General features: G+C 39.6%; 1 protein-coding gene across 4 annotated transcripts in view; it reads left to right on the top strand.

The window, feature by feature from the left end:
* The window catches only part of STAG2 (stromal antigen 2), a 152,856-nt gene that overhangs the window by 89,051 nt on the left and 41,794 nt on the right, over positions 1–22,011 (top strand). For all 4 annotated transcript variants that reach the window (XM_038748536.1, XM_038748533.1, XM_038748534.1 and 1 more), the window contains 8 exons: positions 4,373–4,577; positions 9,913–10,064; positions 12,070–12,143; positions 12,487–12,610; positions 13,801–13,899; positions 14,004–14,083; positions 15,288–15,395; positions 20,027–20,138. In XM_038748536.1, the coding sequence (XP_038604464.1) occupies positions 4,373–4,577; positions 9,913–10,064; positions 12,070–12,143; positions 12,487–12,610; positions 13,801–13,899; positions 14,004–14,083; positions 15,288–15,395; positions 20,027–20,138 (954 nt within the window). The remainder of the gene's footprint in view (positions 1–4,372; positions 4,578–9,912; positions 10,065–12,069; positions 12,144–12,486; positions 12,611–13,800; positions 13,900–14,003; positions 14,084–15,287; positions 15,396–20,026; positions 20,139–22,011) is intronic.

Genomic DNA, 22,011 nt, shown 5'->3' with positions numbered 1-22,011 from the left:
AGATAATATTGTATTAATGTTTTTAAATGAATACTAAAAGTAAGATTCATTCAGTTTGGATGCTCAGTAGTAGAAATGCTTAAAAGTGTTTCATCTACTTTTGAAATTTTTTCTATTCTCAAGTATTACTAAAGAAATACAAGTGAAAAAAAATGGAACTGGATAAACCCCTTCCCATCTCTTCTTCCAGGCAGTGCTCTATATGCCTTCTCTTGGTCAGATAAAGATTAATTGTTTTTTAATGTTGTCTATGGAACTTCTTCATATGCAATACATTTTGCTATTGAAAACATTTTGCTCTCTGGAAGTTCTACTCATAGCATTTATGTGAATCGCTGTCTTTTCCAATCCTCCCAGTCAATTTTGAAACTCTTGTCAAGTTCAACAATACCATATTTGTCATCAGGAAACTGATCACACCTAAATGTGAAATGGAATTTGGGATCCAACTCCAACTTCTTACTATTTTGTCATTTGACTTTAATGGCGGGATGCTTACAATATCCTTCACTGGGTTGCTGCAATAATAATAATGGCATTTGTTAAGTGCCTACTATGTGCAAAGCACTGTTCTAAGCAGTGGGGAGGATACAAGGTGATCAGGTTGTCCCACGTGGGGCTCACGGTCCTAATCCCCATTTTACAGATGAGGCACAGAGAAGTTAAGTGACTTGCCCAAAGTCACACAGCTGACAATTGGCGGAACTGGGATTTGAATTTATGACCTCTGACTCGCAAGCCCGGGCTCTTTCCATTGAGCCACGCTGTTTCAAAACCGCACAGCAGTGACGTGAATTAAACCCTGAGTTATTAAAAATGTTTTTTTAGAACTAAAGAATTCTTTACCAAAGTGAGAATGTGCATGTTTAATGAGGCTGCTGCCTGGCCATTGGAGATCATGGAGTCACCTTTGTAGGAGACCCACTGGATTAAGGGGTTTGTGTTTGGTCTGTAATATGTTTTTAGTATTTAATCCGGGCCACTTTGTCATGTACTTTCAAAAAGTGGTGAGATGAGAGGGCAGTTATCGCCATGGTTTGCAGCAATAGTTTACTTGTATGAAGTACAACCAAGAAAGATGTTTTCTACGATGAAATAGTTAAATAGAAGGCCTCATGGAGCTTTATTAAAAGAACAAAAGTAGTCGATCATTTGTTTTCAGTTTTTATCACTGCCTCTACTACAGGATTCAGCATATTGTACTGAAATTCAGCTCTCAGAAGCCAGTTGCTGTGGCTTTTATCGCTAGTCAAGAAATCACTGAATCTAACCAGAATCTCTCATTTTAATGGAAACCTGTTTCTTCTGGTTTGATTTTCTGCAGACCTAGAGAAATAATCATTCTTGAAAAAATTTCCATGAATTCAGAGACTGTTGAATCATCCCATACATTTCACTTTTCCAAGCGATTTCCTTTAGATATTCCTCTAAGGATCCATTTTCCATCCTTTAACCATTGTATCATTTTTCTTTGGATCCTCTCCAGTTTCTCTGTCCTCTTCAGAGTGTAGTGGCCATAACAGTGACCAGAACAAATCGATCAATCAACGATATTTGAGTGCTTACTATGTGCAGAGCACTGTACTAAGCACTTAGGAGAGTACAGCAGAATTAGCAGACACGTTTTCCCTGCCCTTGAAGAGCTTATGTATTTCCTGGGTTTTGAACATCACCTTACTTTTTGAACGTATACATTAACATAATAATTTTTTCAGTTTGTGTTCGACTGTGACCCCGAGGAAACTTATTTTTGTATATTCTTGTCTAGCCAGTCTTTCCCAGTCATGTATTTGTGGTTTTTGTATTTTTTTGTCACCACAGAACAGATTCCTTTCTAAAAATATTAGCAATCCAGGATGTTGATTGAAATATTGAGTAGTGCTAGTAGTGGAGATACTTTCTCTAAGCTAAAGCCCGGTGATTTAGAAGTACCTTTTGGGGCATTACCTTATAGCAGCAATAAAACCATTTGACAGCAGTATAGGAGAACATTTATCAGTCAATCAGTCCTATTCATTGAGCTCTTACTGTGTGCAGAGCACCATACTAAATGCTTGGGAGAGTACAACACAACAATATAATATATATTCCCTACCCACAACGAGCTTACAGTCTAGAGGGATTTATGTGGATAAGGCTATCAAGTTGGATGGAATCACAAGTCTTTCTCAAGTCTTGACAGATAAAATCTACCCCCTTTTCTTGGCTTCCTGGACTCTGGTTCTTACCATAGAAAATAATGGAATTAGCCTGGCCCAGTTGGATCTTTACCATACCATTTTTTGTTGGATACTAGGATTTTGTTGCTATTTGTAAGAGGCTGCAGATTGTTTTGTTCCAGTGTCTTATCAGGTCTGGTGTTAAACTGATTATCAGGGCCATCCTTTTTTCTGCCTCGTCTAAAATGTTTGCGATAGTTACTCTTATTCAGTCCTCAGGACCATATTCTTCCATTCAGCTTTCAAAGCTACTGACAAATGGTTCTCTAATAACATTTGATTTTTTTCAAAGTATCCCAAGATAGGTGCAGTTAAACTCCCTAAATTTGGAATCTTTTTTAAAATATATATTTTTTCACCTAATTGTAATTTGGCTTTCCACTGTCCCAGCACGAAAGTGCATTTAATCTGGTCAACTGTGATCAGTTAATCTTCTGTGTATATACAGGATCACTTTCTTCCTGCCCAGTAGAGCCTCGCCGATACTGAAGTTAAAATTAAAATCTATTTTTCAATTTTTTTCTTGAAATAAAATCATCAGAACTTATTGAGGGTTTACTGCATTCAGAGGACATTATAATAAGCACTTGAGAGTTAAACAGAAGCAAAACACACATTCTCTTCATTCAAAGAGCAAGTGATTTCAACCTCCTGTCCATAGAATTGCTTGCCAAAATCATTAACAAGTAATAGAAGTGAGTGGTTTAAGATTGATCTATTTTATTTTTCTTCCGAACCTGGACAGAGTAGTGGGTTAAGGAATGGGCCAAAATTAGGTAGAAGGAGGGATGCAGTTTACTAATGGGATAATTGGCCATCGAATAGCAGTGAATAGTCCAGTTTATCATACCTGTATATAGTAGTTACTTAATCAAGTGCCTGTGAAAATATATTAAAATTTAATTTGAGATGGAAATATTAAACTGAGATTTGATATTATTAATTACCATTGCAATGAAATGATACTGTGAGGTCGCTAAAATAATTATTATGGAAATTTGCTCATCAAACAAGAAATATTATTGTCTTGGAACATTATTTCTTCAGTTGGTTATGAGGAGGAAAATTTTCCTGTTTTTTTTAAGAAAAGGGAAAAATCAATTCTTTGGATGTCCAAGCTCATATAATGTTGATTTCCAAATGAAAGGTTCTTGGTGCTGTATTAATTTCAGATCGTTTCTATACAGGTAGGACAAAGATAAAGCAGTTTGAAAAGGGCGGGTCACAGCTAGGCTTTTTATTCATAAGTTTTTGTGCAGTTTTTCCCATTTGGGTCTAATTGTGATGACGAATGCAAATTTAAGAAATTGGAGACATTCCCCTCAGAAAATATCAAATTAGAATCACAAAGATCCACAAATGTCTAAAATAAAGAGAAATGATTAGATCAGGGCTTCCTTTCAGTAGCCACTTTACTTAAAACCTGGATGTGTGAACATTGTGTCAAAGCCAAGTTAGTTTTTCAATCTACTGCATATAGCCATGTGTTTAAAATGACTATCACACTGCAAGGTATTTTTTGAATATAGTCAAATATGGAGGGTGAAGGCCATACTCTTACCTGTTAAAACTATTGATTCCAGAACTTTAGCTAGCCTTCAAGTGCCAGGCTTCCAAAACATAGGTATAATTCCCTCCCCAAGATCTCCCAGGCATTTTTGGACGTTGCTGTATTGGCTTAGATAAATAAAAAAACTCACCGTGGTTTGGGCTAAGTTATTTTTACCTGATATAGTCAATATATCAGATTTTATTGTCAATACATTGTTGTATTGGCTTAGATAAATCATAAAACTCATCCTGAATTGGCTTAAATTATTTTTACCTGGTAGATTCAGTATATAGGAATTGATTTTTTTTTTCAATCTTCAAGTATCCATTGGGAAAATCCAAAAGTTAGTATAGGCAATATAGCACTGTTAGACCACATCACCAATCTATACAATCGAAATTGGAGAAAGTAGATGAAGTACTGCTTTTTCAAACAAAAAGCATTTACTCATTCACTTGGGTTTTTAATTTTTGTTAGGTCTCATTCAATGGAGCCCTTGTGGTTTTTACATATTACGTTGTATGTTTTAGCAGAAATTGTGTATTTCTTTTAACGTGTTGTGAGCATGCAACGGAACTGACCTTTTCATATTTTATTTCAGGATAGCGGAGATTATCCACTCACCATGGCCGGACCTCAGTGGAAGAAATTCAAATCCAGTTTTTGTGAATTCATTGGAGTATTAGTCCGGCAGTGTCAATATAGTATCATATATGACGAATACATGATGGACACAGTCATTTCACTGCTTACTGGATTGTCTGACTCTCAAGTCCGAGCGTTTCGACACACTAGCACGTTAGCAGGTCAGCATGTAGGAATTTCATCTATTTTAAGGTTTGGTAGTTGGAGAAGTTAAGGTTCATTTGTTGAAAGATGAAAAATTCTGATCAGAAAAAAAATCTACCAACGTATTCTAATTGCATAGAGTAAAAGAAAAATAGTGGCCTTTGGGTTATCTTCAAAGAGCATACATAGTATCCTATTATGTGCAATAATAGTATTTTGGGAAATATACGGTCTTTTGAATATGAATCAACATTTCTCTTTCTGAAGAAGCATTTCTCTGCCTTCATGAATACTATCATTCCAGGGCTATAAAGTCCTGCAGGTAATTACCCTTTCTGCATACAGTTTAAACCATTGTAACTGAAAGCCCTGATTTCAGGCAGTAATTAAGAACCAGTTTTTTCTCTTCAAGTGAAGTGGCTAAGCATCCAAGATTGGGTGCCCTCTCCCTCAGCCCTCACAAAATGGAAGGGGGCTGCACTTGGTTTGTGACTGTGGGCCGTATTCTGTGGCTTTTGGGGCTGAGCCTCATGTAAAAACCTCCTACTGGGCAAAAGCCTCCTACTGAGATCTAATAGAATCTCTGTATTCTCATCTTATGTAGCTAAATCAAGCCGAGCTGTGAGATTGCTGATGAAAAGAATTATTGATAAGTAAAATCTCTTTTCAGACCTGATTCTGAGAACACAGCTGCTACTTTCTGGCTTTTAAGGGACTTTCAATTCTCCAGCAGAATAACCATATAATACGTAAAACACAGGTTTTGTGTTCTTGTAGAACTAACAACCTCAAATTAAGGAAAACTCACACAGCTAAGGAAAACTGACAGTGTGTAACTGTGCAGACAGTTTCTCCCAACACTGCATCATGTTCTTTTCATGCATGGTGTGTTGTTTCCTAATTCCCCAGCAGCACTCTACCCAAAGTGTGTAGTGAAAATGTCTGTAATAAGAGAATCAACTAGTAGTAGTAGTTGTAGGTATTGAGTGCCTACTGAGTGCAGAGTCCTGTACGAAGTGCTTGAGAGAATATAACAGAGGGAGAAGATTCAATCCTTGCCCTCATGGGGTTTACTATTTCATGGGGGAGAAAGATTCAAAATATTTATGAAGGTGGGCGGGAGGGGGGGAAACAAAAATCGGAAGTGGGGATAGATGTGAACCACATTGCTAAAAAAAAACAAAAAACCTAGAATGAGAAGATCCACCAATGCAGGCACTGGGAATAAAAGAGAAGTGCAATCTGGCCTAAATCTGAAAGGAAACTGGGAACTTAGAAGCACAATCAAACTCTGATTACACAAGTCTGTTAACATATAGGATTTTAAGTGGAGATACAATTGAAAAGATTGCAAGAAATTGAAAGAGAGATATAAAACCACAAATTAAGCATTATGAGAGAGAGAGAGAGATGGATCGATCAATTTAGAAAGTAGAAAATGCAGGGCATGGCTCCATTCAAACTCATACCTTACTGTGGTGCAAAAAGGTAATGTCAGCCCTTTAGTTTCCTTGAAAATATAGTTTCCCCCTTCTCTGCAGGGTCTCATGCCAGCCGTCAACAGGGTCTTTGGATGTGATCAACCCATAGCTTTCATCAAAGACTGACCGTACTGCAACCCAGTCTAAAAAGATGAAAAAGTGAATAAATATTTCAAGCAATAGGTACAACAATGTTACGGATAGGGCATAGAGGGTGAGAGGGCATAGGTACTGCAGTCATAGTTAGGGAATGTGACTTGGTAAGAAACATAATCCTGAAAACTGTCTTGGAGAAAGTGAGATTACAGGTGGACTTTGTAGGTGACTTGAATTGGGATCCAGTAGACTTGAAGTGAGAAGAAGTGCCACATGGACAACGGTACATGAGACCGGGGACTAGAGAGATGAGTATGTGTCACATCTGGAAGGCTTATTCCGTTGAGGCATTGAATGCAGGCTTGGTAGATGCAGGTTAAGAGGACAGATAGGCAATCGATAATATTTATTGAGCACTTACTGCGTGCAGAGCACTGTACTAAGCTCATGGCAAAGTACCATACAACCGAGTTGGTAGACACATTCCTCGTCCCCAACAGATTTACAGTCTAGAGGAACTTAAAGTTTAGAGAGAGGGAGTTAGCGAAGAGTCTTGTAGTGTGATAGGAGTGTTGAATGGCAGATGAAATGAGTGATCATTGGGAATTTTTTTTAGGAGGGGACAGGTGGGAGCAGAAAAATAGGGAGATGATCCTGACTGTGGAATGTAGTGTAGATTGGAAGAGGTGAGAGGAGGATGGATGCAGGGAAATGATATAGTAGTCTAATCATGAAAAGACAACAACTGGAAACAGGATGGTGAGTGTTGGGTGGATCCTGAGATTATTGTAGGAAAAGAACTGGCGGGATCTAGTGACATTCTGAATATGAGCATTAAAAGATAGGTGTTAAGGACTATATCAAGGTTGTGTTGTTCTGGGACCGGGGGCTTGGTCATGTTACCAGAAGAGATGGGGGGAGTTCAGCAAGGAGGTTGGTTTAGCAAGGAAGATCAGGATTCCCATTCCCCATTAGAGTGTAAGGCCTCTGTCGGAAAGGGGCACGTCACTTTGTTTTGCACTTTCCAAGTGCTTGGTATTACAGTGTACTGCAGCTGGTAGACACTTAGTAAAGTCTCTTACTATGCTACCAAAACTACTAGTGCTGAGGAAATTCCACCTTGCTCGTTGATTCTGTCGAAATAGGGGAAACCACATTCAGAAATAGTTTGGATGTGTAGTTCCAGATCTGAGTGGTTTAAGCTTTTGATCCCAAGGCACCATTTGCCTTGGCTCCTTTGTGCTAACAAGGCAGCAGCTGTACAGATTTTCTTGCCAAGTCCACCTGGTGATTCTGACACAACCTCCATTTTATTCCTTGCCATTCAAGTCTCCAAATGAGGAGAAGGGCTCTCTTTGTCGTAGTGAGTCCCAATCTCAATAGCAGCTGTGCAAAAATCCCTTGTGGTATTCTTGAGTTTGGACTTGCCTGGCTCTGTCCCGTGGCCCTGTTTGGGGGGTGGGGGTGGGGATGTATACCCACTGAGTATTGTACCTTTGAGGTTCAAATCACTTGAATCTTCTTTTTTAAGTGCTTTAATGAAAAAACACTTTTGTGGCCTTCTTTACCATTTCTCCCTCCTTTTATTTTAAATAGGGTGGCCTAGTGGGGAGAGCACAGGCCTGGAAATCAGACCTGTGTTTTAATCCTGGCTCTGCCACTTGTCTGTTGGGCAACTTTTAGGCACGCCACTTAAATTTGGTGTGCCTCAGGCTCCTCCTGGGTAAAATGGGGGTGAGATACCTGTTTGCCCCCCACGCCCACCCCAAGACTGTGAGCTCCGTGTGGGACATGCACTGGGCATCTCGTGTCTACCCCAGCACTTAGTACAGTGCTTGGCAAACCTAGTAAGCACTTAACACTTACTGCTATTATTATTAAGTCTTATTATTAATGAAGTTCGCTGCAAAAGTAGCATTGATTGCTTGAAAGAAAAACTACGTAGTACCAATAGGCAGAATTGATAGCAAACGTACAAAAGGGAAATGGACCCTTGAAAGTTACTATTGGCTTATTTAAAAATCAATCAACATTTTTGCCAGTGGTGATTTTGATGTTTTCTTAGTCCACTATTATATGTATTGCTACACATTTTAAATTTGGCAGAAAAAAATTGAACATGCTAACTTAAGTTTAATTTTTGTCTTTTTATTTGAAAAGGATTTTAAGAGCTTTCTTACTAGTAAATGAAGTTTTGAACAATGCACTTCTTAATATTTAAATTTGGAATCCCCCTGATCTTCACTTCTTGACTTTCCAAGGGGGTAAAGCTGTCAGGTAGAGTAATTTTCCACTCCTACCATCCCAGTACATCTGTTCTAGTTAAATAGATAAGGTCAATGAAGTAGAACACATCAAAGTCTAATGATATTCTGCTACTCTGTAATGAGAGCTGAGGTTGAAATATTTGCATTCATACATAGTTTCAATGAAGCCCGTTTTATTTTCAAAGCCATACCCATCAATTGTAGCATAATCCTTTTTTTCTCTTACAAAATCTTCTGCTTTCATCAACTGTTGTTCGTAGCATTCTTATTTATCTACAGATTTGATTTAAGAGTAGGGTAAAAAAAAAAAGCCGGTTCTGGTACTCAAGGCCTTTAAAAAATAGTTACCCTCCATTTCATAAATTGAGAACTCTGGTAGCTGTGAAATCACTCCACATTTCAAGATGCTTGTCCCTATTTGGAGTAACTTTTCTGGAGGAAGCAAATAAAGGGATTGCAACTTGAATTTTTATATGCTTTTCTCATAGTAAAACTCAAAACTATTGAACATTTACCTTGCTTTAAAGGTACTAATTTAATAGGAAAAATCAGTAACCTAAGTTGGTGTAATTTTTGTCATACTTTTCCGTGAAAGCAACTTTGCTTTCAAAAATTTGGAAGATTGCGTTCAGCATATTTTGACTACGGTAGCTTGGTTTATTGCAAATGGTTATTTCCACCAGCAAGCATGTGAGAATCAGGAAATCTGGCTGTTTTCCATGATCGTGATCTGACCCAATACATCTCTGTGGCATCTGAGAGTTAAATCTTCCCTTCTGCTTTTATAGGTGGCTTCTTAAAATGAGGAGAGGATCCCGAATAGCCACTGTTGGACTGATGAGCCTTTAAAAATACCTTAGCCTGGCCAAAATTCATAGGTTCCCTGGGAGGAGTGAAAGGACCAGCAACTGATCTACCTCTGTCGGTAGCAAGTTGTTCAGAGATAGTCCTGTTTTGCTGTGTTGTGGTGGACATGCAGTCTCAGGAAAATTAGATGAGCCAACACCGCAAAGGTCAGAACTGCATACGCATGACATTCAAGAAGAAGAGCATGTGATCTAATAGAAACAATCTGGTCCGTAAAAATGGCTGTCACTCAATATTGTTCCACTAGCTAGATGCCGTGAACGCAATACTGACTCTTCAATCCTCCATTTGGTCTTACTGCTTCCTCACCCTTCCTTTTCTTTTTAATTTATACACTTTTCCCTTCTATTCAGAATAGTCGGGAACATTGGAAGAAAGGTAAATTTGGCAAGGAATTCCAGCACCTGATAAACCTGCCAGTTCTCTGATTCTTTTATGCTTTCGCAAACTTAGTATGACATCTAGACTTCAGACTTTAATTTAGCCAAAAGTTTTCCCAAAAAAACACCCCTCAGTTTTTTTAATCCAAAAAAAAGGTATTGAAACTTTCCTTTGAGCAGTTAGATTCAACAGGTACTTCTTTATTAACAGTTGCAGCTTGTAACCATTTAATTAATTCTATCCATATTTATTTTTGGAAGCTATGAAGTTGATGACAGCTTTGGTGAATGTGGCATTAAATCTTAGCATTAACATGGATAATACTCAGCGGCAGTATGAAGCAGAGCGGAATAAAATGATTGGGAAGAGAGCTAATGACAGGTTGGAACTCCTTCTGCAGAAAAGGAAAGAGGTAAGAGCAATAGTTAATTGTTAGTCTATCTCTCTGCTCCCTCTAGGCTGTAAGCTCGTTTTGGGCAGGAAATGTGTTTGTTATATTGTACTATCCCAAGCATTTAGTACAGTGCTCTGCACACAATAAGTGCTCAATAAATACAGTCGACTGCTAATCATGAGAATGGGAAAAAAAAAAGTATGTGGTGCCGAATTAATCTTATAGAAAATACTTTTTTAGGTTATTTATAACACATGGGTCAATTTGAATAGTTGGTGATGCAGGAAGAAAAATAATGCTTCTCACATCTTTTATCTAGTATAAATGGATATCAGTCATTTTTTCTTCCTGTATTTTAAAGCTGAATTATGGGTCTGACTCATGAAGGTATAAAAGTGTTAAAAACATGTTTCAACATACCGTTTGGCAGTGGCGTACAAAAATTTTTGATGATCTGCTCTCCAATTGAAATTCCTTATGAATTACAAAACAATAATAAAATCCATCATCATTTGTTGATTAGTAAACTAACTGTTATTTCGGCTAGGCACTTTCAAAATGAAGTAGTACATCCTGCTAATCGCAGGGTAATGCTTGGATGTGGAAAATGCTTTTTGGGTTTCTTACAGTTTGCTTGTTTTCTTGTTCTTTAGAGGAACTTGCTCTTTAGCCTATTTTCTGAGGATACCCATAGGTATATCTTTGTGTCTTGCATCCTAAATTAAATTAAGAAAAGAGGGTAGATAAGTGAGTTTTTGCGAGAAAATATTTGACATTTAAAATTCCTTTGAATTCAAATATCCCCCACAAGTTCAAGAAGAATGTGAAGCATTGTGGCTTAGTAGGAGTTCAGAGGACTTGGGTTCTAATCCTGACTCCCCTACTTGTCTGCTGTGTGATCTTGGGCAAATCACTTACTTTTGTGCCTCAGTTACCTCATTTATGAAATGGGGATTAATAATGATGGAATTTGTTAAACGCTTACCATGTGCCAAGCGCTGTTCTAAGCGCTGGCAAGGTCATCAGGCTGTCCCACGTGGGGCTCACAGTCTTCATCCCCATTTTACAGATGAGGTAACTGAGGCCCGGAGAAGTGAAGTGACTTGCCCAAAGTCACACAGCTGACAAGTGGCAGAGCAGGGATTTGAACCCATGACCTCTGACTCCCAAGCCACTAAGCCATGCTGCTTCTCATGACTGTGAGCCCTTTTTTGGACAGGGACTGTGTCCAACCCACTTATCTTGTGTCCATACCACTTTGCCATAAGTAATTTTGCATAGATTGGGTTTTGCTGTCCATCACCAGCACTAGTGCTTAGTACAGTACCTGGCACATAGTATGTGCTTAACAAATACTATAAAAAAAAACTTGAACTTTCCATTGCTTATACATTTTCTAATCTGAAAGTTTGACTTAGGAAGTCCCTCTAATTCATTAGATGAGATCAACTATGTTTAACATGCACACATATAGCACAGAGTAATTCTGCCCTGCAAATAGTTTTTAGAAAATATGCCAGCTCACAAAATTTTTCTTCCTCCACACAATATGGTTGATTTTGTGCTTGGTGTAGAGAAGAGTTGCTATTCATTTTCTTATTCCCCTGATATACATTATGAAGAAGAACATAATGAAACATTGTAATACTTTTTTAATATTAATATCAGTACATAATACTACAGCGCAAGCAACTCCCTTCAGAAACACTGAAGTAATTTTCCATCAACCACCATCTAAATATTTAACAGCCTGGTCAGATATTCTGGGTTATTCAGAGTTACTTGCCTTTTTATAAAGCTGCCTTGCCTCAGAAGTTACAGTTCCACCAAAAGGCAAAAACTGTATGGACTTTTCAGAACATTTGGTGTGCTTATCTGTAAAACCTTACGAAGTAGAAATATTTTGTTCCGATAAAATTTAGCGTTAAGATTTTTATGTTCTAGTTGCAAATAGACATTTGCCTCCAGAAGCGAAGTATCACTCTATTTCTCTGTATAATGCTGTATTCTTTTAAATTTTCAGCTTCAAGAAAATCAAGATGAAATAGAAAACATGATGAATGCAATATTTAAAGGGGTTTTTGTACATAGATATCGGTAAGCCCAGCCTCTTTGCCCTACGTAATTATGCATAGATTGTGTTTTGCTGTCCATCAGTTCAATGAGCAGATTTCTAGATTATGGTGTCAAGACACCAGGTCTCTAGTACTGGCTTCCCCAGAAATTTGTTTTGTGACTGTGGACAAGCTACTTACCTCTTTACCTCACTTTCTACATTTGGAAAGTGTGGATAGCTTTCACATCCTCCATTTCTCAAAAGAAAATAGAGAGGAAATCTAAAGTAATGCACATGAAATAACATAAATCCTTTTAAAGATTTTTTATTTATGAAAGATGATGTTTTGATCACATATCAATATCCTTTGGATTTGCCCTTTAGTGATGCAATAGCTGAAATCCGAGCTATCTGCATTGAGGAGATTGGAATATGGATGAAAATGTACAGTGATGCCTTTCTTAATGACAGCTACTTAAAATACGTTGGTTGGACTATGCATGACAAGGTAAGAATGATGTTGAAGTCTTCTGGGTTGGAAATGCCGCTAAAGCATCATCTGATGTATTTTATTAAGTGTTTGCTTATCTAACTGCCATTTAACCATTGTTTAGCTTACCAGATATGATCTGGAGAGTTTAAGAAAAAATGGATTTTTAAGTAGAGACCTAGAGAAGGAAGAATGAAGGAAAAATCCTCATTAGGAGTTGGTCACTTAAGTTATGCAACTCCATCCTATATGAGGGTACTTTTTAAGATTGCAAGGACATCTAAAAGACTCTCTGTTGTTCGTCTCATTCCTGCACACTAATTGTATTATTTTCTACATAGCTGTAGAGTTCTTGACAAGTTCATTTTCTGTCTTAGTCAATGTCTTCTTACCTGTGTTAATGTAGCATAGTTGCTGGTAATTTCTCAGAAACTCTGGCCAATCACATTTGATCTGCTACTCCAACTAAGGAACCTCAGAAGGTTGGGTGGAGAGGTTCAGAGGGGTACCTCAGTTTGGCACGGGAGCACTGAATTAATACTGGCTCGAAAAAACTTTTCCTTTTCTCCCAATTTGTTCCCCCTCCTCTCCCTCTCCTTGCCCCTCTCTTTTGCCCCTCCTTTGTTTTCCTCTCCTTCTCTTGCAAAGTACTACTAAGCTTCTCTTGTTTTCCTCTTACCCTCACACTGCCCCTGGCTGATTAGGAAGGAAAGGTGGATTTCAGGGGAAGGAGCTAGAGAAAACATTTCTTCCTCATTACATAATTGGTTTTGTACTAAGCTGAGTGTATTTATCCCAGAATGGGAATTTGGCCTAGAACTTTTACTGAAATAGGTACGTTAAAAAATAATTAACCCTCATCGGTGCTGATTTGAAGCTAAGATAGGTTTACAACAAGTAAGAAAATAATCATCAGTATTTATTGAGTGTGCCTACTGTGTGTAGAGTGCAGAACTAGGCTCTTGGGAGCATTCAATAAAAGAAGTAAATGGTCCTTGCCCTTGGAGCTTTCAGTCTAATGGGGGAAAACAGTTGGACATAATGTGCCAAATTTAGCGGGTAAAAGAGTAAGAGTAGTGCTGTAAATGATTATGTAAATAAAGGTCTAAATATTTTGCTGGATAATTCAGATTTCCAAGTAAAAATATAGTGCACTTTGAAGATAAAAGTGAGAAATATAATATGTATTTTTTTTAATTTTATTTTAGCAAGGGGAAGTGAGACTAAAGTGTCTTACTGCTCTGCAGGGACTTTACTATAACAAAGAGCTTAATTCCAAACTAGAACTCTTCACCAGTCGATTCAAGGTTAGTCTGGCTTGATTTTTGTCAAGAAAATTATTTTAAGCACAATGCTTTTCCACAATTGTCCCACCTGTTTGAATTTTTAATACTTTATTTTCTGTTCTTAGGATAGAATTGTGTCCATGACTCTTGACAAAGAATATGATGTTGCTGTACAAGCAATAAAATTACTCACTCTTGTTTTACAGTAAGTATCTATCTGCTTCATAAGTCTGGGTAAAGACTTAATATGTAACTCTAAAATATTTGACTCAAAGCTATTCATCAACATAGTTACTATGTCAGCCATTTTTCCCCACTCAAGCATATTTGTAAACAACAATCATCTGTCAAATATTTTGGGAATGTAACTTATTTGGAACACATTTCTTCATGTAAAACAAATCATGAATGTATCACGATGCTTAAAGATGAAAAATTCGTGGGTGACTTAAAATTGTGCATCAACAAATAGCCATGGCAGGTTAGTAGTCCTAGGTCAAAATAGGCTAACCCCAAAAGATTAGTCTGCTTGTTTAAAAAGATAGTTATTTTTCCAGAGTCCTCAAATTTGGGCCATGGCATAAGAATAATTCTTCCAGAACTCAAGAACTCAAGTACATGGAATAGTTTTCTTTCAGGGATACTCCCTGAATGTGAGCCAAAACATTTCTAGAGAATTTAATCTCGAGGACCACTTTAGGTCCCAACAGCCTTTAATCATTTTGAAAATTATAAAGGTTTTAGGACACACTGACCTGTTGTAATCAGACTTAGATGGTTTACCTCTGGCAAACTGAAAAAGAATCCTCAGTCCAAGAGGACAAAGGAATTTTACCTGAAACACGAAGTAGTAAGAACACAACTAAGTTTTTAGAAATATTGATAGCTTGAAAACAAGCGTAACTGTTATTGTGCAATAATTTCAACTACAATAGATCTGTAGTTTGTATTTTAAATAATACATTTTAGAACTGTTTGCTTCCTGTCAGGAGTACACAAGCTATTTTATCATTGGAATTTTCTCAATTATAATATTAACTTTAGTATAATATTAACTTTACTCCACATTCCTTCTCAGAGTAGAGTCCCACTAACTTTTCCCATTGGTTAAATTGTCTTGCTATTATTTGCTGTGAGACTCCATTACTTCAAATTTTCCTAATTTTGTTGCCTTAACATCCATTATATGTAAAGGCAGCCTTTGCTATTCATAGTTTACCCACAGCTGCTCTCTAGGGACTTTCCATTTATGATTCCGAATCGGCATCTCACCTTTAAGAGTTTGCAATTCTGGTAGAATTAGCCTTTAAATAATTATTTCCTTTTTCCTGGAACAAGTAACACAGGTTAAGACTATTTTTAAAAAAAATCAATTATTTGTATTGCTTTTTTGCACCTTTGCTTTTTAGGAGTAGTGAAGAAGTTCTGACTGCCGAAGACTGTGAAAATGTCTACCATCTTGTTTATTCAGCTCACCGGCCAGTAGCAGTAGCAGCAGGAGAATTTCTTTATAAAAAGTAAGTGAATTTTCATTCGGTGAAGTTTGTATTCATTTCTAATGGGTTTTCTTAACCAACATTATTGTAAAATATATATTTCTTCTTCCAGTAATAACTAAGAAAGCTAAAGATACAGTGAAGGGAAATTACTTTGAGACGTGGGCAGGGGATGTGTCTACCAACTCTTATATTGTACTCTCCTAAATGCTTAGTACGGTGCTTTGCACCCAGGAAGCGCTCACTTTGATGAAATTAATTGATCAGTCCTGTAACATTTTAGAACTTCAAACAGTTGTTAAAATCATATAAACTGTGCAAGTTCCCAAGAATCAGTTTGAACAGCTGTTGATGATGATGATGGCATTTACGAAGCGCTTACTATGAGCAAAGCACTGTTCTGAGCGCTGGGGAGGTTACAAGGTGATCAGGTTGTCCCACGGGGGGCTCACAGTCTTCATCCCCATTTTACAGATGAGGTAACTGAGGCACAGAGAAGTTGTGACATGCCCAAAGCCACACAGGTGACAGTGGAGCTGGGATTTGAACCCATGACCTCTGACTCCAAAGCCTGTGCTCTTTCCACTGAGCCATGCTGCTTCTCAATAATAATGATAGAATTTATTAAGTGCTTACTATGTGCCAAGCACTGTTCTAAGCACTGGGGAGGTTACATGGTGATCAGGTGGTCCCACGGGGGGCTCACAGTTTTCATCCCCATTTTACACATGAGGTAACTGAGGCACAGAGAAATGAAGTGACTTGCCCAAAGTCACACAGCTGACTGGTGGTGGAGCCAGGATTAGAACCCATGACTTCTGACTCATTCATTCATTCATTCAATCAATTGTATTTATTGAGCGCTTACTGTGTGCAAAGCACTGTACTGAGCGCTTGGGAAGTATAAGTTGACAACATATAGAGACGGTCCCTACCCAACAACAGGCTCACAGTCTAGAGGGGGGAGACATGTGGACAGGTGTCCAGTCATTAGGATAAATAGAAATAAAGCTAGATGCACATCAGTAACAAAATAAATAGAACAGTAAATATGTACAGAAGCAGCGTGGCTCAGTGGAAAGACCACAGGCTTTGGAGTTAAAGGTCATGGGTTCAAATCCCGGCTCCACCAACTGTCAACTGTGTGACTTTGGGCAAGTCACTTAACTTCTCTGTGCCTCAGTAACCTCATCTGTAAAATGGGGATTAACATTGTGTGATTCCTCCATGGGACAACCTGATCACCTTGTAACCTCCCCAGCGCTTAGAACAGTGCTTGGCACATAGTAAGCGATTAACAAAATACCGACATTATTATTATTATGTACAAGTAAAATAAATAGAGCAATAAATCTGTACAAACATAGATACAGGTGCTGTGGGGAGGAGAAGGAGGTAGGGCGGGGGGGTGGGGAGGAGGAGAGGAAAAAGGGGGCTCAGTCTGGGAAGACTTCCTGGAGGAGGTGAACCCTCAGTAGGGCTTTGAAGGGAGGAAGAGAGCTAGCTTGGCAGATGTGCGGAGGGAGGGCATTCCAGGCCAGGGGGAGGATGTGGGCTGGGGGTCAATGACGGGACAGGCTCCAATGGCTACCGATCAATCTGCGCATCAGGCAGAAACTCCTCACCCTGGGCTTCAAGGCTGTCCATCACCTCGCCCCCTCCTACCTCACCTCCCTTCTCTCCTTCTACTGCCCAGCCCGCACCCTCCGCTCCTCCACCACTAATCTCCTCTCTGTACCTCGCTCTCGCCTGTCCCGCCATCGACCCCCGGCCCACGTCATCCCCCGGGCCTGGAATGCCCTCCCTCTGCCCATCCGCCAAGCTAGCTCTCTTCCTCCCTTCAAGGCCCTGCTGAGAGCTCACCTCCTCCAGGAGGCCTTCCCAGACTGAGCCCCTTCTTTCCTCTCCCCCTCGTCCCCCTCTCCACCCTCCCGTCTTACCTCCTTCCCTTCCCCACAGCACCTGTATATATGTATATATGGTTGTACATATTTATTACTCTGTTTATTTATTTATTTATTTATTTTACTTGTACATTTCTATCCTACTTATTTTATTTTGTTGGTATGTTTGGTTCAGTTCTCTGTCTCCCCCTTTTAGACTGTGAGCCCACTGTTGGGTAGGGACTGTCTCTATGTGATGCCAATTTGTACTTCCCAAGCGCTTAGTACAGTGCTCTGCGCATAGTAAGCGCTCAATAAATACGATTGATTGATTGATTGATTGACAGGCGAGAGCGAGGCACGGTGAGGAGGTTAGCGGCAGAGGAGCGGAGGGAGCTGGCTGGGCTGTAGGAGAGAAGGGAGGTGAGGTAGGAGAGAAGGGAGGTGAGTAGGAGGGGGCAAGGTGATGGACAGCCTTGAAGCCCAGGGTGAGGAGTTTCTGCCTGATGCGTAGGTTGATTGGTAGCCACTGGAGATTTTTGAGGAGGGGAGTAACATGCCCAGAGCGTTTCTGCACAAAGATGATCCAGGCAGCAGCGTGAAGTGTAGACTGAAGTGGGGAGAGACAGGAGCATGGGAGATCAGAGAGGAGGCTGATGCAGTAGTCCAGATGGGATAGGATGAGAGATTGAACCAGCGAGGTAGCGGTTTGGATGGAGAGGAAAGGGCGGATCTTGGCAATGTTGCGGAGGTGAGACCGGCGGGTTTTGGTGACGGATTGGATGTGGGGGTGAACGAGAGAGCGGAGTCGAGGATGACACCGAGGTTGCGGGCTTGTGAGACGGGAAGAATGGTAGTGCCGTCTACAGTGATGGGAAAGTCAGGGAGAGTGCACGGTTTGGGAGGGAAGATAAGGCGTTCAGTCTTGGACATATTGAGTTTTAGATGGCGGGCAGACATCCAGATGGAGATGTCCTGAAGGCAGGAGGAGACACAAGCCTGAAGGGAGGGAGGGCCCGGGTTCCTTCCACTGAGCCACATTCAAAACAAAACATCATTATGAAGGAGTAAGCAGTGCAACATTGAATCCATATTCTTAGGTCTATAAAGAGATGGTGGGTTTCTTACAAAATCCCACACTAAGGAAGATTAGTGTTTTGACAATCACTTGTTTCACAAAAGCTGTTTCTTCTATTAACAGCACAACTTCACCAAGCACCTCACATTGGCTAATTCCTCAAACAACTTTAAAACCAAAATGTGTAGTGAAAATACCCGTTACAACATCCAGTCTCTTCTTCACCATTAATCTGTTAAACTTGATTAAGATCGTAAGGTATTCACAAAGCCAGAATCTTTGTGCTATTGCTATAATTTGGACCGAAAAACTTTTGTTGAGAGCTTACTAATGCGCCAGATATTGTCACAAGCTAATCACCTTGAACATAGATAGTACTTTGTTTTAGTGTCTGTCGCCCCCCTTCTAGACTGTGAGCCCATTGTGGGCAGGGATTGTCTCTATTTGTTGCTGAATTGTACTTTCTTAGCACATAGTACAGTGCTCTGCACACAGTAAGGGCTTAATACGACTGAATGAATGAATGGTCCCTGTGTCTTGGGGCTCACAGCCTTAAACCCCACTATACAAATGAAGTAATTCAGGCACAGAGAAATGACTTGCCCAAGGATACACAGCAAGTAAGTGGCAGAGTTGGAACTAGATTCTTCGGACTCCTGCTCCATACATTGGGCCTTGCTGCTTGTCTTTCATAAAAAACTCATTAGCAGCTAACGACCTCTTAGTGCTGGACCATTCATTCTGGACAGCTGCTAACAACTTGCTAACAATTGTCCATTCACTCTGGGAATTCCCCTCAGCTACCAATAATAACTTAACAAATGCCACAATTATTATTATTATTAGGAGGAAAACTTAACAGTCCCTTAACAGGAGGAAAGAATAAGGGGCTAGTTTGTAATTCTAGGTATGCCAGTAAAGGTGTTTTTTGTGCTTGTAGTCCTGATCTTTTTAGGCCATCCCAAAATAGAAACTTTTTTGCCCCCATGATAATTTTTATTGTCCTGACCAGGATCTTTATTGCTGTACTAGATTCTTCCTAAAATATGTTGTCCAGAACTGCAGGCAGGGATGTAATATGCCATGATTTTGTCTTCGACCCCCGTCTTGATCAATCAGTCAACCAATTAATGGTATTAAATTACCGATGACAGTAATTGATGCCCGGATGCTTGATTGAAGTAAAACATAAATACCATTCAAAAATGTTACCAGCGCCAACTAGATTTGAAACTAAATTCCTGTACCTTTGGTAATATTTGGGGTTCAAAATGGTTCTCCAGAACTCCTTGAAAAACATGATCTGAAGCCTTAGGGCAAGGCACTGGTCTGTGCCTTCTTTGGCTACTCTGGAAAAAGGGGCTAAGAAATCTATTCTCCTTCCTTAGACTGTGAGCCACAAAAGGGCCAGGACTGTGTCCTATCTGCTTATATTGTATCTACCCCAGCCCAGTGCATGACGCGGAATAAGCGCTTAACAAATGCCATGGTCATTGCTATTATTATCAGAGCACGTACACACCAGTGTTGTGAATTCTTTGTAGTATGCAAATGATTTTTTTTCCCTATCCTCAAAATGGTTTGGGATTTGCTGGGTATCCATAATTTGAAACTTTAGGCAACTGGAAATTTCTTTTCAGGAAAAATTTGTTCACGAATTTTAATTTTAAGTTGTTGTGCTTGGGTCATAGGCTCTTCAGTCGAAGAGATCCCGAAGATGATGGAATACTCAAAAGACGGGGAAGACAAAGTCCAAATGCCAACCTTGTCAAGACATTGGTATTTTTCTTCTTGGAAAGTGAGGTAAGTGGACAGTTTCTTGTTCTTCCTTCTACCACCTAGCAGATGCACTTATTTCAGCATCAGGTTCTAAGATTTATTGTTATTGTTGTCAGAAATAGTAGATTCCCAACTGTCAGTTGTAATTGTGGAAAATGCATGACATGGGTGCACCAAAGCCCCAACATAAATAATTTTTGTAGAATTGAGCATTTAACCTGCTCGGTTAGTATAAAGCATTATCTACTCATTTTTATTCCAAGAAGAAGTATTTGTAACCAGTAGGGAATTGTTATTTTGTTGTCAGAAATATCCTTAGCAGCTGGCACCATTTAAAAACTGTTGGGTGAGAGAATCACTTTTCCATTCCACTGGATTTTCAGGGATACCTTAGTTTTGAAATGAAGAACTGAATAAAAAAAATTTCAGAAAATTTCATTGTCACAGACTTTTTCATTTCAGCGGTGAATCTTGTAGCCTGCCCTACACTCATCTAAAGCTTGCCTGCAATCAGAAAAATACTGGGTGAGGGCCAAGGAAGCTTCCTAAATGCTAAGTTGAGTGCTAAGTCGAAGGGTTGCCTGAGTGCTAAATTGAGTTGGACAGTGGAACTAATGGTGGCAGCCAGATTTGAATCTTTGGAGGCTTCATTTCTGGGCCTATTCCCCAATTATGGGACACGCAAACACAGTGGAAGTAAGGCCAGGCCCCGTTGAATAATTACTTATTCATAGTCATGTCTATCTTGCCCTCTAGACTGTAAGCTCATTATGGGCAGGGACTATGCCTGCAAATTCTGTTGGCTTGTACTTGCCCAAGAGCTTTGTACAGTGTTCTTCACACAGTAAGTGCTCAATACATGCCATTTATTGATTGGTGGTTTCATATAGGGGAGGGGCTGACTTTTGGGCTCCGCTAGAACCCGGCTATAATGGCAAAGTTCACAAGTTTGAAATAAAGATTTTGGAGCTTTTAATAGCTGCTTCCTCACTTTGCAGGCTTCTTGTATCTTGGTGCTTATTTGCTAGTGAGCTTCAATTGAGGATGCCACCCAAGTGAACGTCCCAGTTTCTGGAATCATTAGTTTAGGGTTTGGAAAATTTGCCCAGATTATGTATGGTTCCCATTGTCTAGGATGGAAACCTCAGCCTCAGGAAACCTCATTTGCTTCTCATACTTCTAGACTGTGAGCCCGTTGCTGGGTAGGGACAGTCTCTATATGTTGCCGACTTGTACTTCCCAAGCGTTTAGTACAGTGCTGTGCACACAATGAGCGCTCAATAAATACGATTGAGTGAATACTGTTCCTAATAGGTTACTAAAGAGGAAGATAGGGATATGGGGAAAAATCGGCGGTGTGAGACGGTCATGGGTTCAAATTCCGGCTCCACCAGTTGTCAGCTGTGTGACCTTGGGCAAGCCACTTAACTTCTCTGTGCCTCAGTTACCTCATTTGTAAAATGTGGATTAAGACTGTGAGCTCCACGTGGGACAACTTGATCATCTTGTATCCCCCGAGCGCTTAGGACAGTGCTTAGCACATAGCGCTTAACAAATGCCACTATTATTATTATTACTACCCAGTGGTATCGGGCCATTGTGAAGGAGGACAACCATTATGCAGTTTCTCCAAGCATCTTGTCTTTAAGGCAGACTGCTGGACTGAATGGATCCTACGTCAGCACCAGCAGTAACATTTGTAAGGGGCATCTGTAGTTAAGGAAGTTGTTTAATAAGCTTGTAAACTAGAAGTTTTTTTTATCCTGTGCATTTTAAAAGCTGTTTTTGAGGCTTTAGATCTGATGTCCTTTAGTGGCTGGATGACTGTCCTTTATTGGCATTTTATTAAGTGAACGTTTACATGAGTCCTGAGGCAGTGTGATTAGGCACAAAGTCA

The sequence above is a fragment of the Tachyglossus aculeatus genome, chromosome 6 (assembly GCF_015852505.1).
Source record: "Tachyglossus aculeatus isolate mTacAcu1 chromosome 6, mTacAcu1.pri, whole genome shotgun sequence".
In the NCBI taxonomy this organism is placed as follows: domain Eukaryota; kingdom Metazoa; phylum Chordata; class Mammalia; order Monotremata; family Tachyglossidae; genus Tachyglossus; species Tachyglossus aculeatus.
Note: the sequence above shows the minus strand (reverse complement) of the source record. Positions and strands in the feature narration are given on the sequence as shown.